At 42.5% G+C, this 12,427-nt stretch overlaps 1 protein-coding gene across 4 annotated transcripts in view; it reads left to right on the plus strand.

Moving 5' to 3' along the window:
- PIAS1 (protein inhibitor of activated STAT 1) overlaps window positions 1-12,427 on the plus strand; it is an 88,037-nt gene that overhangs the window by 27,705 nt on the left and 47,905 nt on the right. Inside the window, exon 1 of one of the 4 annotated variants that reach the window (XM_019533866.1) lies at window positions 7,887-8,011. The exons of 2 other annotated variants lie outside the window; for them this stretch is intronic. In XM_019533866.1, the coding sequence (XP_019389411.1) occupies window positions 7,931-8,011 (81 nt within the window). In that variant the 5' untranslated portion in view covers window positions 7,887-7,930. Of the gene's footprint in view, window positions 1-7,886; window positions 8,012-12,427 lie in introns of those variants that run through there. One more of the 4 variants, XM_019533863.1, reaches the window with a different exon arrangement.

Genomic DNA, 12,427 nt, shown 5'->3' on the forward strand with positions numbered 1-12,427 from the left:
TATGACCCCAGCTGACTTCCTGCCCTTTGGGCAGGCGGCTGGACTCGATCTCCCGAGGTCCCTTCCAGCCCTAATGTCTATGAAATCTATGGATCCTGTGGCTTTGGTTCTGCCTTTATATTCTGTAATGAAAGGTACCACTTTAAAAAACACTGTAAAAAACGCTAAGAACTTGTTCACATATGGAGTTATGTTAGATGGGTCCACACATGGAGTTAATCTGGGATAATGCCCTGTGTAGACAAGCCTGATAACTAGGAATCACTTTTATATGCTTCCTGGTGTGATGTACAAGGACCGGGAATTCACTTTGAGTGAGATTATTTTTATGAGCATGGGTGCCCTAATGCCAGAAGACAGAAAACCTGTCACTTTTCTTAGGGTGATGGTTATAAAGGAAGTGGGACATCTGTTTACTCGTGTCTGTCACCCATCAGGGTCTAAACACAGTGACTTGGTGGGTTGGGGGGAGTATATACACCTACTTCAAAATGCAGTTCTGTATCCAGCATTAACAGTAACTTTGGACACTAGGCTGTAAACTGAAACTCCAACAGCGATCCATAGTCATGAATGACAGTGCAGGCTGCTGCTACCTCCCCTGTTGCTGCCTAGGAAGTAAAATGTCTAAACTCAGCACAGTTTTGTGCAGTAGGTTTCTAATGCTATGACTTCACGGTTTACACTGTTTAAAATGAATCTGCTCTAGGATAGTCTTATTTCAAAGTAAGTAAATAGCACCACTCCAAACTTCAACACCAACCAGTTATAAATAAATAAAACCCGGAGACGTATAGATTTGATGCATGGCGACAGCTTATGGGGCATGAAGAACCAGTTACTTCGCAGCTCTCAAAAGAAACTGTATGAAAAGATACTGAGCCTTTCATTAACTCAAAGGCAAATATACCTCTGTGCTTTGGGAACAAAAATTATTTGGTCAGAATGAGCAGTTAATGTGTCTGGCAAGACTGAGGAGGGGCATGAATTTATCAAAGTGTTAAGAGGTTTAAATGACTGTTACCAAATTTAATCAAAATTGAAAGCGAGACTAGTCCTTGTGCATGTTGCACTGGAGGCATTTCAGACTTTTGTGGTGGGCATCTCTTTTTTTAAAAATTCTTGACAGAGAGAGATGCACAGGAAATTTCAGTTGTGTTCTTGTTCAGCATAAGACATCTCAGTCTGTATTTCCTTGAAAAATGTATTCTGTGCGAGGTGGTGGTCGGTATCTATAGCCAATATTAAAAAACAAAAAAATTCCCAGCACTTCAACCTTTAGTCGATTCACTTGGTTGCCTCTCTTTTATTTGTGTATTGTGCTGTGCTCACCATTTTAGTAATTGGCTCCACATATATGTGACCTCTTTCTGTTCCACCCCCCGCCCAGATTTTTGTGTGCAGTTTACATTTTTGAAAATCTGGAATTTCAGATGACTTGCAAAAGACATAAAAAAGTGGGTTTGACACTCCTGCATTATGACTTGTAAAAGGCAAGAGTGTGTGTTTGCGTGTGTGAGAGACGAAGAGGGATGCTGCTGGGAAAAGGTAGACGTTGATTGTGAATGTTTTGTAGATGACTGGACTGCTAGCGAATGTGATTTTACTTTATTTATGGATACAGGAATTTCCATATCTGTATCCATGTCTTTTCTTGTTTTCCGTTAGCCCTATTATAATTGGGTCAGGGGCCAGCTGTGTAGCTGGGTCCATTAACATGTTATATTTGTAGCCTGGTTGGGCTTTGATGAAGATCATCGCACAGGAATTAAACTATCCTATTACCCAGCTGAAGGCTTAGTCAAAAGTAAAAAAAAAAAAAAAAATTCTTTTAAATAAAGGCCCAGTTTGTCTGACAGTAAGACTGTCTTGCAAACATTTCTTATCTATTGATGTGTCATTAATGTTTACCCATTCAAGCTGTTGTATCCTTTACAGAGACGCATATTTCATATCCAGAGATTGTCTAAACTGCCTTTTTTTCAATTACTTATCTTAAAAATCATACTAGTGGGTTGCATTGCAAAAACAATTCCCATTTGCAAGACTAAATGCACTGGGGAAAATAAAGCTTGAATGTGCTTGGGGGAAAAAAATTGGAGTCTCCTAGAACTAATTGCAACTTAAGTGAAGTCAAATACAATTTAAATATGGTGAAGTACAATGTTGAGGCTATTTGAGAGTAGCAGTTACGCCAGGCCTCACTGATGAGCATGGGATCAGTGGGTAGGATGGCATGGAGTTCTGAATTTTTGATTGATCGTAATGGCTGGCAGTCATTCAGTGGAAGGAAAATGTATATTTAATTGCCTTATCTTGTCATGCTCCTTCTCTTCCTCCTCCAGTGACTACTAAATATTGATGGTTTTTCCTATATCATGGATTTTCCTTACCAGAACTTTTCTACTAATTCTGTCTCCAACAGTGGTAGGTATCATAAAGGGATCCAACTCAGTTTCTTGGTACAGGAGTAGGTGAAAGCCCAGGAAATCAGTCCTGGGAAAGCTCAAGTGCAATAGGGGTTTTTTTGTCACCCCCTCCACTCCCCTCAAATTTTCCCTGGTGTGCACTTGGAAAATGGGGACCTGTCAGTGCTTGCATGCAAAACAGCATTGCTCCAACCAAGCGGAGATCAATCAGCTTTATTCTGTAGCCAGTGCTCCAGACAGATGTGCTTGTTTGCAAACAAGCACTTGCTCCTTGTATGCTCTTGGCATTAGTTGGTCTCGTGTGTCAGTTGAGATCTCCCTGGTGGGGATGTATCCTGGAAAGACATCTCGCATGAATCGGATATGGAAATGTGATGATATTAAAGGCAAGCTGTAGGCCTCCTGTGCATAAGCACTTTTGGAGCGGAATGCGACTGCTTTTGGAGGCTTCAGTTTCATTGCCAAAGGATATCTGTTAAGCATGACTAAAAACCACTTTAGCAGTTTAAAGTGAAGCTTATTTTTTGTCAGTTTGATTCAAGCATCATATTAGCTCAAAGACAGCTTTTTAAATAATATCCGCATTTCAAATTATTGGGGCTTCAAGCAGCTGACCATAACGGAGATGGCCTTTGAGATGTATCAAGCATGTCTCTCAGGGTGAAAATATTGCAGAGTTAATTACTGAGCAGTACAGGAAGAAAGAGTCTGTCTCGCACTGACTGTCTAGGTAGTCATCTGGCTCCATATGGAAGAGGCAGGAGGGTTCCTCTCATCTTACTTCATTATTGTGATTAAGATTTCCACAGATAGTGGCTTTTTGCTGCCCAACGTGAGACACTTTCAAAAGGCCTTATTTTAAGAAGGGGCCAAGCATCTACTTTCTGAAAACAAAAACCCATTAAAGGTGTTTCTGATTGGGCAGCTTCAGACCCCACCGTTGTTAGTCTTACTTAAAATCTTAGTCTTAAAACCACCTCAAATATTTTTTTTTGTCTGCAGCTTAGCCAACAAACTTGAAACAAAACAAAGTTGGTGTGTTCCAGGGGTGGCACGAGTGTCAGAAGTGGCAGGGGTAGCCTATGTGTGCACCACGTGGCAGATGTGTGAAGGGATGGGCAGGTAGGACAGGAAGCAGGAGGCAGAGCTGCAAATTCGGCAGGGAGCACAGGGGAGGGAACAGAAAGCAGAGCAGCAGATGGGGCATGGGGAGGGGATCAGAGTGACACTTGGGAAGGGCATGCGATTAATTTGTAGCATGCCTGATGAAAAGTTTGGCCCCTGCTGGCCTCTTGCATTACTACCACACAGGTTCCCAACCATGTGTTGACATGTCCTGTACTCCCATGACGGGTTTGGAATGGTCTTTAGGTCGTTAATTCACTCAATATAAGACTGCAGATTTCAGACACCCGATAGAGCTAGCTTGGATACGTTAAATCAATACGAAGGTAATCTGCAATAAATCAGCAAGCCACTAGACAAGAGAGATTTTTGTGCGTGTCGTTTTACGTGTTGAACACTTTTTTTTTTTTTTTTTTTTTTTTATGATATGTTTAAGCTGTTTTGAATTAATATATTCAAAGGTATGTAGCTATTGTCATCTGGAAAAGTGACAGGAACTATGGCAGAATATGATCAAGAAAGCAACATCTGACTTTTCTGAAACTGGACGTCACACCCTGGCTATGGGAGTGAGGGAAACAACAGTAATATCAAAAACAAAATATAAATGAAGTGTTCTCACCTGTGGGCAGCTTCAGAGCAGAGAGAATTTACAGTCCGGATCAAATTCCAGCTTAATTTATCTTGACACTTGCAATATGCAGCAGCCATTCAAACAGTGAGTTTTAACCAGTAAGATAGTTTGCTGTAGGCTAGACCAGTGAATGCATGTGTTTGCTCAAAGCATTAAGAATATTAAGGTATTTAAACCAGCATGGCCACAAACTACTCACCTTGAGCATAAATAGATGTTATGCAAAGGGTTTTCTTAGCACTGTATCATTACACATTTATTATAGGAATACACAGTTGGCACCTACCTGTTAGACAGACAGATTTTCTTTCTTTTTTCTTTTATATTGCCCTTGCAGAAAAATTGCAATACAACACTGGAAAGGAGTTGAATTTTTCCGTATGAATAGCAATAACCTCCTTAAAGGTTATGGTGTTTTATATTTATTACTGTACTCTTCTGCTTTTGCCTCCCCTCCATATTGAATTACTGTAACTTCAACCTTTTAGTGTTCTGTGTGCATTAGACAAATGCAGGAAGTTACAGCCTGTCATGGAGGGTCTTGGGCTTCCATGAATTTTTTTGTCTTACTCCCTCTTGCAAATTTTCAGTTGGCTGACTTTCAGTTTTTATATCCCTCTTTCAGCGGTGTGCTGGTGTAAGTCTTCTTGCAAATGGGATTTAGGGCTAGGGCATATGCCTTTGTAATAGAGCAAGAGTATTCGTCCTCCCTGGCTGCCTCCTTACTGGTTTGTGGTGGTTTTTCAGTCCATTTGGGTCTGGGATTCCAGCGGTTCAGGCTGTAAAATTCTGAAGCAGATTCAGAAGATCTCAAGTACCTACAATGTCAAGCTCCTTGGCAGGGGCAAGATAATTGTACCAGACCATCCAGAGAGATTTGCTTTTAGTTTCTAGGAAGCATCTGGCAGTGCGAGCAGGTATTTTTACAGCTGAGTGCTGGAGGTGCATTGAGATTGATTATGGCCCTTTTTCCACACTGTGATTTAACACTGCAGGATGGCTTTCATTAGGAAAAAGGATCCCTTTCAGGGATCACTTTTTGAAGCCAGGTTTTAGGATCATGCTCTATAGACTTCCTAGCATAGTAGTTCATAGGGCGATTCTCAGAAAAAGACTTTTTATGTACACCTTTTGTGTTGGGACCCATTTTAGAGCCCAGTGCTGTGTGCTAGGTTCCCTGGACTGCTTACAGCCAGGGCTCCTGCCCTTGGATGCTTTGGTGTTGAGCACCTCAGACAGTTTTTAAGTGTTGATTTGACTTAATTTTTGTGCAGTAGGTGCAACAGTGTGTAGTTATTAGACATTTCTCCTTTTTTTTTTTTTGTCTTTTGTAAAACCATTTCGCATTGTCCAGAACATGCAGGTAGTGTCAGAAGTACCTGCTGTAAGTAACTTGATTTTGATTTTTTACTAATAAAATGTATGCTTTAATCCTTCAAGCATTTAAGGATTTGAATAGACCCTTATAAATTGTGTATGGGCGTAAATCTTCACAGAACCGGCTGTTTGGGAAGACTAAGTCCCATTTTATGCCATATTAAAATGCTTCTGATTTTTAATGTCAGGCTTAGTACTTCTAAACTCATTCTTTTAATGGAGCAGTGAGAGACTCCTAAAATGCATTCATAGGTTGGTGGTATAGTCTGACTGTTTTTAAAGAACCGTAAAAGGGCTTGTGAAATGGCTGCTCTTCCTTTTTAATGGATTTTCACCTTACCTTTTTCCTTGGAATCAATAACAGAGCAACTGGTAATAGCAGAAAATTGTTAGAGCTGTATATTTTCTACAAGAAAGTAGCAATGCTGTGTCGTGACTATATTTAGGTTATTGGCAGTACTTTTTGATTTTTGGTATATGTGGATAAAGTAAATGGTGGCAGCAGCGGTCGTGGTGATGATGATTGTCACAAATGGGCAGGGGGCAAGGAGTCCAAAATTAGAGCAATCTGTCTGTCCCTTCCTGTCTTTGTTTCAGAGGCTATTGCTACCTTTCAACACCTGGTATTTTTAAAATTAAAATAGACTTCTTGATTTTAAATGGGTACGTTCACCACAACTTGTAGTATCACCCCATCTCCTCCTCTTCCTTCTATTGTCCTTTCCTTCATTTCCCTGTCACTTTTTTGGCTTTTCTTCATGTTTTGGCTTCTTTCCCTCCCTCCCTCCCTCCCGCTGCCTTTCTTACACCGTGTGCGAGCGTGCGTGTGTCTTTTCTTGTTTTGGCTCCCCTCTCCCCCTTTGCAACGTGAGTGTATCTGAATATGTTCAAATGTCTGTGAATGTGTTCAAATTCCTTAAAAGTTATATAAGGAACTGGATTTACTCAGTACTGAGTGCGACCTTGTGGGAAATGGGTGTAGTGTCATGGGGGACCTGTGCAGTGTTAGTCGCTGTGGTCTGATGCCCATTCAAATGCATGTTTTAATGCAAGTCTACCAGCCTAGTAAAGCTCTGAATCAGGTTGTCCTTCCAGAGTGCTCTAGCTATCCCATTTGACCAGCTGTTGTGGCTATGAGCTCGTTCCTAAATGGTAAATGGAGACCACTCATTTGGGGGTCTGCATCTCCTTCCTCGCTCATTGTCATGTGTGCTTCCAGGTGCAGACCCTGTGTCTGTCATCTTTCTTGGTGGTTTGGACTTTAGGAGCTGGACACCTAGTTCCCCAGCCCTAGTATTTCTGCTTTCCCAAGCACCTCAGTGGCTTAAAAACCTCCCTTCTCCATACCTGTCTGAGCTCTGGTTTTCCAGAGGTCGTGTGGCAGTTCAGCAAGATGCACAATCTTAGCAAACGAATTTTTTAAAAACCTGGGACATCTACAAAACAGATGCTTTAATGCACAGTGAAGTTTTATGAAAAGCCATTAGGATTGCCATGAGTGCTGCCAAAGTGGAGCCCGTCACGTGGCGGGTGCAGGCAATCCATTAGTCCTGAGCTTTAAATGTGCGTGTCAGAACTGTGACGTGCTGCGAGCTTGTGCTGCCAAGATTGTGGTGTAGCCTGAACAGCTTGGGGCTTTTTGTTTTAGTCATTGTGGTGTGGCTCTGGGCAAAAATCACCTGCCCCCTCCTCTGCCCTCAAACATACAGCGAGCTTATCTTTTACCTTTACTGTTTGCCAAAACCTTAGTTTAACTGAAATGTAGTCGTTTGGTTGGAAAGAGAGACAGCACAAATGGGGAAACATCACCTCGTTAGAAGAGGGGGCGGATGGGGTTTTGTGTGGAGCAAACCCGCAGGCAGCTTAATAGTAGTAATAATAATAATAATCAATAATGATGGTGATTTATTATTTTGTATTTTTAGCATTGAATAATTCTAGTAGACTTGTTCTGCCTTTCAAAATGTCTTAATTTTCATGCTGCCCAGAAGTAGTAAATGCTGGTAGTAAAATGTTCACTTTGCAGATGTGGTAGACTGCAGGCTGCCAGGTCCATCCCAACAGCCTGTCCCAATTCTTTTTATAACAGGTTTTTATTAAATGAAACAGCAAAATAGCAAGTCCATGTCCAAGCTATGCTGCACTTCATTAATCTCTGCCTGTGCCTCCCTGTGCCGTTCAGATTTCCCACTTGCCGACATGTTGAGGACATAGACCAGATCAGAACTGATCCCAGGAGTGGTGGTCCTCCAGTGGATGGTGTACCTTGCAAGTGGCCCTCCGATGTTGAGCGTTGTACCCCTAGAGTAGAAACCCAGAAGTAAAGTTAATTGCCAAAGACCGTCAATGTCCTGGCTCATGAGTCATGACCAATGCTATGAACTGTGGCAGAGACCTAAATATTAGTGTTACAGCCAAACAAGAAATATCAGTTTTGTGTTTACAGGTTAGCACCAACCTTTAATACCAGAAGGTCATGACTGATGACTCAGAAACCCACGTGTTTCCTATTAGTCTGGAAAGTCCCACATAAACAATGCTCCTTTTTTGTCTTAACTTGGTATCCAATTAGACAGTGTTTCTTTTGTCCTGGCTTCTCTTTGCTGACTTTTTTTAGAGGCTGCGTAGCTGCTGGTATGCTTCTTCATGACACAGATACCAAAATATGTAACAATATCAAAGCCAGTGTTTTGATATTGGGTGTGTTGTATTTGAAAATCCCTTAGTTTCCTTGTAAAAATCTTAACTGTGCAAAACAGGCAATCAGAGTGGTGCATGCGAGACAGCTGAAAACTACTGTAATTTTTCCAGTGGCAGATGATTTGCATTTTTTCTTCTTTTTATATTTAGTTTAAACAAACTTCTTTCTAGCTATGCAATCTTACATGTTTGTGGATATGTATTTACAGATACAGAAAAATGATCTGAATTCATACATAAATGCAATCCCATCAAAGAAAGCATTTCCAGTCTCTTGTGCATGATCAAATATATTTTGAGCTGGGCTTGGGCTTTGACTTGAAGGCATTCATTTTAAATAACATTTTGAAAATGTTACCTACTGTACTAAAAATCCAAGCCTTTGATAACAAGGCCGAGTCTGTACTAGAAACCTTAGAAAGTATGGTGCTGTCAGTGTGGGGTTATAGCGTGTTTCTAGGTAATGTTTCTATACCAGCAGATGCAGTTATACAGGTGTTCTTCTGTCACTGTAGTTTATTTGCTGAGTGAACTGAAAATAGCTACACTGGTGCAAGCACTTTTGTTGGTATAAGTGAGTCCACACACTAGGAGGGTTTTATTGATATAACTGTGTGAAAGACATATATTTAAGTATAGACTAGATCTGACTGATCAGAGAAAATTACTGCTTTTTCAGTTTCACTTTTTGTGTTTTGACAGTGTGTGGCATATTGTTAGTACCACTGCTTCAGCACCTAGGCTGTGTCTGTGCTAGGAGCACCATGCCAGTGTGCTGTATGGACGAAGTACTAAGCTAGAAATAGTCGCCAGATCAAGCAGCTCAGCTGTGCTGCAGTATTTTGGGCACAGCTGATCTGCTTCACTGGGTGAAATGCATATTGCCCCTTGTCCTGCCCTTGATGAGGGGTAAGGGGTGATGTGATTTCTGGAGGCAGTTTTGGGTGAGCAGGGAAAACCCGCTCAGCCAGACCTGTCCCCCATGATTGCAGAAATGGGGCTGGCTGAGTGGGGAACCTCGACTTCCCTGCTTATGGAGAGGCACCCTGGGGTATGTGGGGTGTATCTACACGAGATGCTACGAGCAATAGCAACAAGCTGCTGCGCGGTATCTCACTCCAACTGCACAGTAGCGTTGGTGGACATCAACCACGATGTAACAGTACTGTGCAGTAGCTCGTTGCCACTGTGCAGTAGCATCTGAAAAAACAAATGTGCAGCAACGGTACGGCGCAGTAACATCAGCTGCTGCGCAGTCCATTTAGTACCTGCTTGTGCAAGTACTAAATGACTGCACAATAACAGCTGTGCAGTCCACGGCTCGTGTAATCGTGGTCTGTAAGCAGGAAAAGTGGGCTGGTGCTCCAGGAGCTTGAGGGGCCCTCAGGCCCCTAGATCACGTGCCCAGGGTGGCTGGAGAGTGTGAGCAGCTCGTGCTGCCCCTACTCTCCCACCACTGAGCTAATAGATGTGTGCCACAATAGAGCAGCAGAGCCTATGGCTGCCTTTTGTTGCACCACTCTTCGTTCCTTTGATACGGTGGGACAAAGTGTGGGACATCTGCTTGCTCACAGCTTGTGCCACCATAAAACATTTTTTGGCAGCACAAATGAGACATCAGGTGACGTGTTTCTATCCCTAGCAGGGCTACAGTTTTCACCAGCAGAATCGTGGCTTTGCCAGTGCTGCTTAGCCTGGCACTCCATCCTCATCGTGCCCCGGTAAAACCAGCTGTGCTAGAAAATGCATGGTTTTAGTATGACTGCATCTATGCTGGGGTTTCTGTTAGCATGGCTGTCAGGCAGGGGTGGCACCTCGTAACACCCCTGACTTCCATCCTGTGTTGGTAGAAGTTTGCAGGTTGACAATGCTTTAGTTGGCTGCTGGTTTTCATGTAGCTTTCTTAAGCGACAGCCAGGACAAGTAACACATGCACAAATAAAATTGAAAATGTGAGGAAACCTCAGAAATGGCCAAGTTGGGCCGAAACTTACTAAAGTGCTGACTTTTTCCCCCTCCAATTAAATAGACAAGATTTTCCTGTTGGTGGTATTCCTATAATAGACAATAGCAAGTACACCTTAACTTTCGCTACTTAATGTTGCAAACATAATGGCAGTTTTTAGTTCTTTTTTTTAAAGTAAGAGAAAAGAGTTAAAGTGCCAGTTTCACAGTGGGAAAGATTGTGAGAAACTACTTGGTTCGGTTAATGAATCTTCCTACACTATTGACCATGCTTTCAACATAGGAGCACTTTTAGGGCAAAAAGATTGCATCATGGAGTGTTCTTCCAGTTAGGACAAATAATTTTCTTATCCACTTTAGAAACCTTGGGGAAACCCAAGAATTGAATCTGCTGGTTCATGGCAAAACCAGAGCACTGTGGAGCTCAGGGTGATTCTATTTACTGAGGAGCTGACTTTAAATGGTGGATATTAAGTTATGACTTCCAGTCTATTGTGCTGCTTACAACTGGGTCGCTTGAAACCAAGTGGGTTCGTGTCTCAGATGTATGTAAGTGGCACTTTCTCTTTCTGTCACCATTTTATATTGGGGCTGAAATGCTGCTGTCTCTTTACAACACCAGCTCTTCCTTTCAAGTATCTCATGTTCTTTACCTAGTAAATCCGTGCAAAAAATTACCTTATGTCTGACAGAGTGTGGACCAGCTGCAGCTGTAAAAGAGTCCAGCAGACCTCTCAGTTATAGCCAGGCCGTGTGGTCTTTGCAGCAAGGTACTTGGACCTCTGCTATAACAGGCTGGAAGTTCAGTGGCAACTTTTTCTTACTTTAAATAATGCAGGTGACTTGATGAAATTCAGATGAAAATGAATAATGCATTAGTAAAGTGTGTGTGCATTTGAATAAAATTAAATTCTTTCTTCCAGTCTTGTGTGCTGCAGACTCGTATTGGCAGTACCTAACCACGCTGTATTGTAGGGGAGATCTCAGGAAAGAAGCTGAAAGTTTGGGGCGCTGGATCAGAGACAGCCGGAGCTTTTGATCTCTAAGGAATATGGGGTCAGCTGGGTTTGGGGTAAATGTGCAGATTTGATGTTTCTGGTAAATAAGAGTCTTGATTAAATCTGTCACTTTGTTTCAGAGTTAACTGTTCATGATGACACAGTAGTTTACACATTAGGATGATGGATTGTTTCAGAAGGCTTAGAAAATTGGGGAAGACTACCGAGTGTCCCTTTTATACCCAGTTTGCATCTTTAGGGCTGTTTTCATACCACAAGTGCTAGCAGTGCAACTTTTAAAAAATAATTACCCAGCACATTTATGCAGCAAATGGAGAAGTGTGGACTCTACAGCAGTTCTTATGCTGGACCCTGTGAATATTTGATTTATAAGATAGCAGTTGTTTTGGCCCGGACACAAGCCGTTTCTGCAACACCTCATAAATATCCCCTTGAAATGTATCAGTTGACATCTGGAAACATTCAATAAAATCTTACGAGATCCATGCAGCAAACCCCAGAGCTCTGTTGGGGTGCTGCATCATGGGCATTTGACTTTCCCGGGTCTCCCTTGCAGGGAAATCCTTTGGGTGCTCAGTAGAAGGGGGCCCAGTCCTTGGCAGTGACTGAAGAGAAAATTGCCTTCTATGTCTCTTTGGTTTCTGCTACACAAAGGGGGAAGCACATGTGCACATAGAGATTTCTCTTTCTTTTCTCAGCTTTTATGTGCAGGGTTCCCTTTGGTTCCCTGTCTAGTGAAGTCAGTCTAGACCAGGGGTCGACAAGCCTTTGGGTCCCGGTGCAGTGGAACTGCCCCTGCACTTGTCCCGGGCTCTGCCCATGCCTTGCAGTCAGGCAGCGTGGGCTCTCTCCCGCAGGACTTTCATATTGCTGAGGAGTTGTGGCAGCTGAGTCCTAGTTGTGTCAGGCCCCCCCCCCCCCAAGGAAAATGCTGTCAGCCCCTGATCTAATTAGCTGTACATTTTTCATTCGGCAGTACAGCTTGGGGGGAGTAGTAAGATTCGCGGGTAAAGGACCAGCAACCATAATAATGAATGAAGGCAGGGCCCCTGCTACTTCCCCCAAAGAAACAGAAACCCCTCAAGTGTGGCAAGGGTGATGAGGGAAATGTATGTATTCATAATTTAGGTTGGAGATTGCATCTGAAGATTTCATGAAACTCAAACATAAACCCCCTG

This window comes from Crocodylus porosus, unplaced genomic scaffold, assembly GCF_001723895.1.
Source record: "Crocodylus porosus isolate Cpor-Errol unplaced genomic scaffold, CroPor_comp1, whole genome shotgun sequence".
Lineage (NCBI taxonomy): Eukaryota > Metazoa > Chordata > Crocodylia > Crocodylidae > Crocodylus > Crocodylus porosus.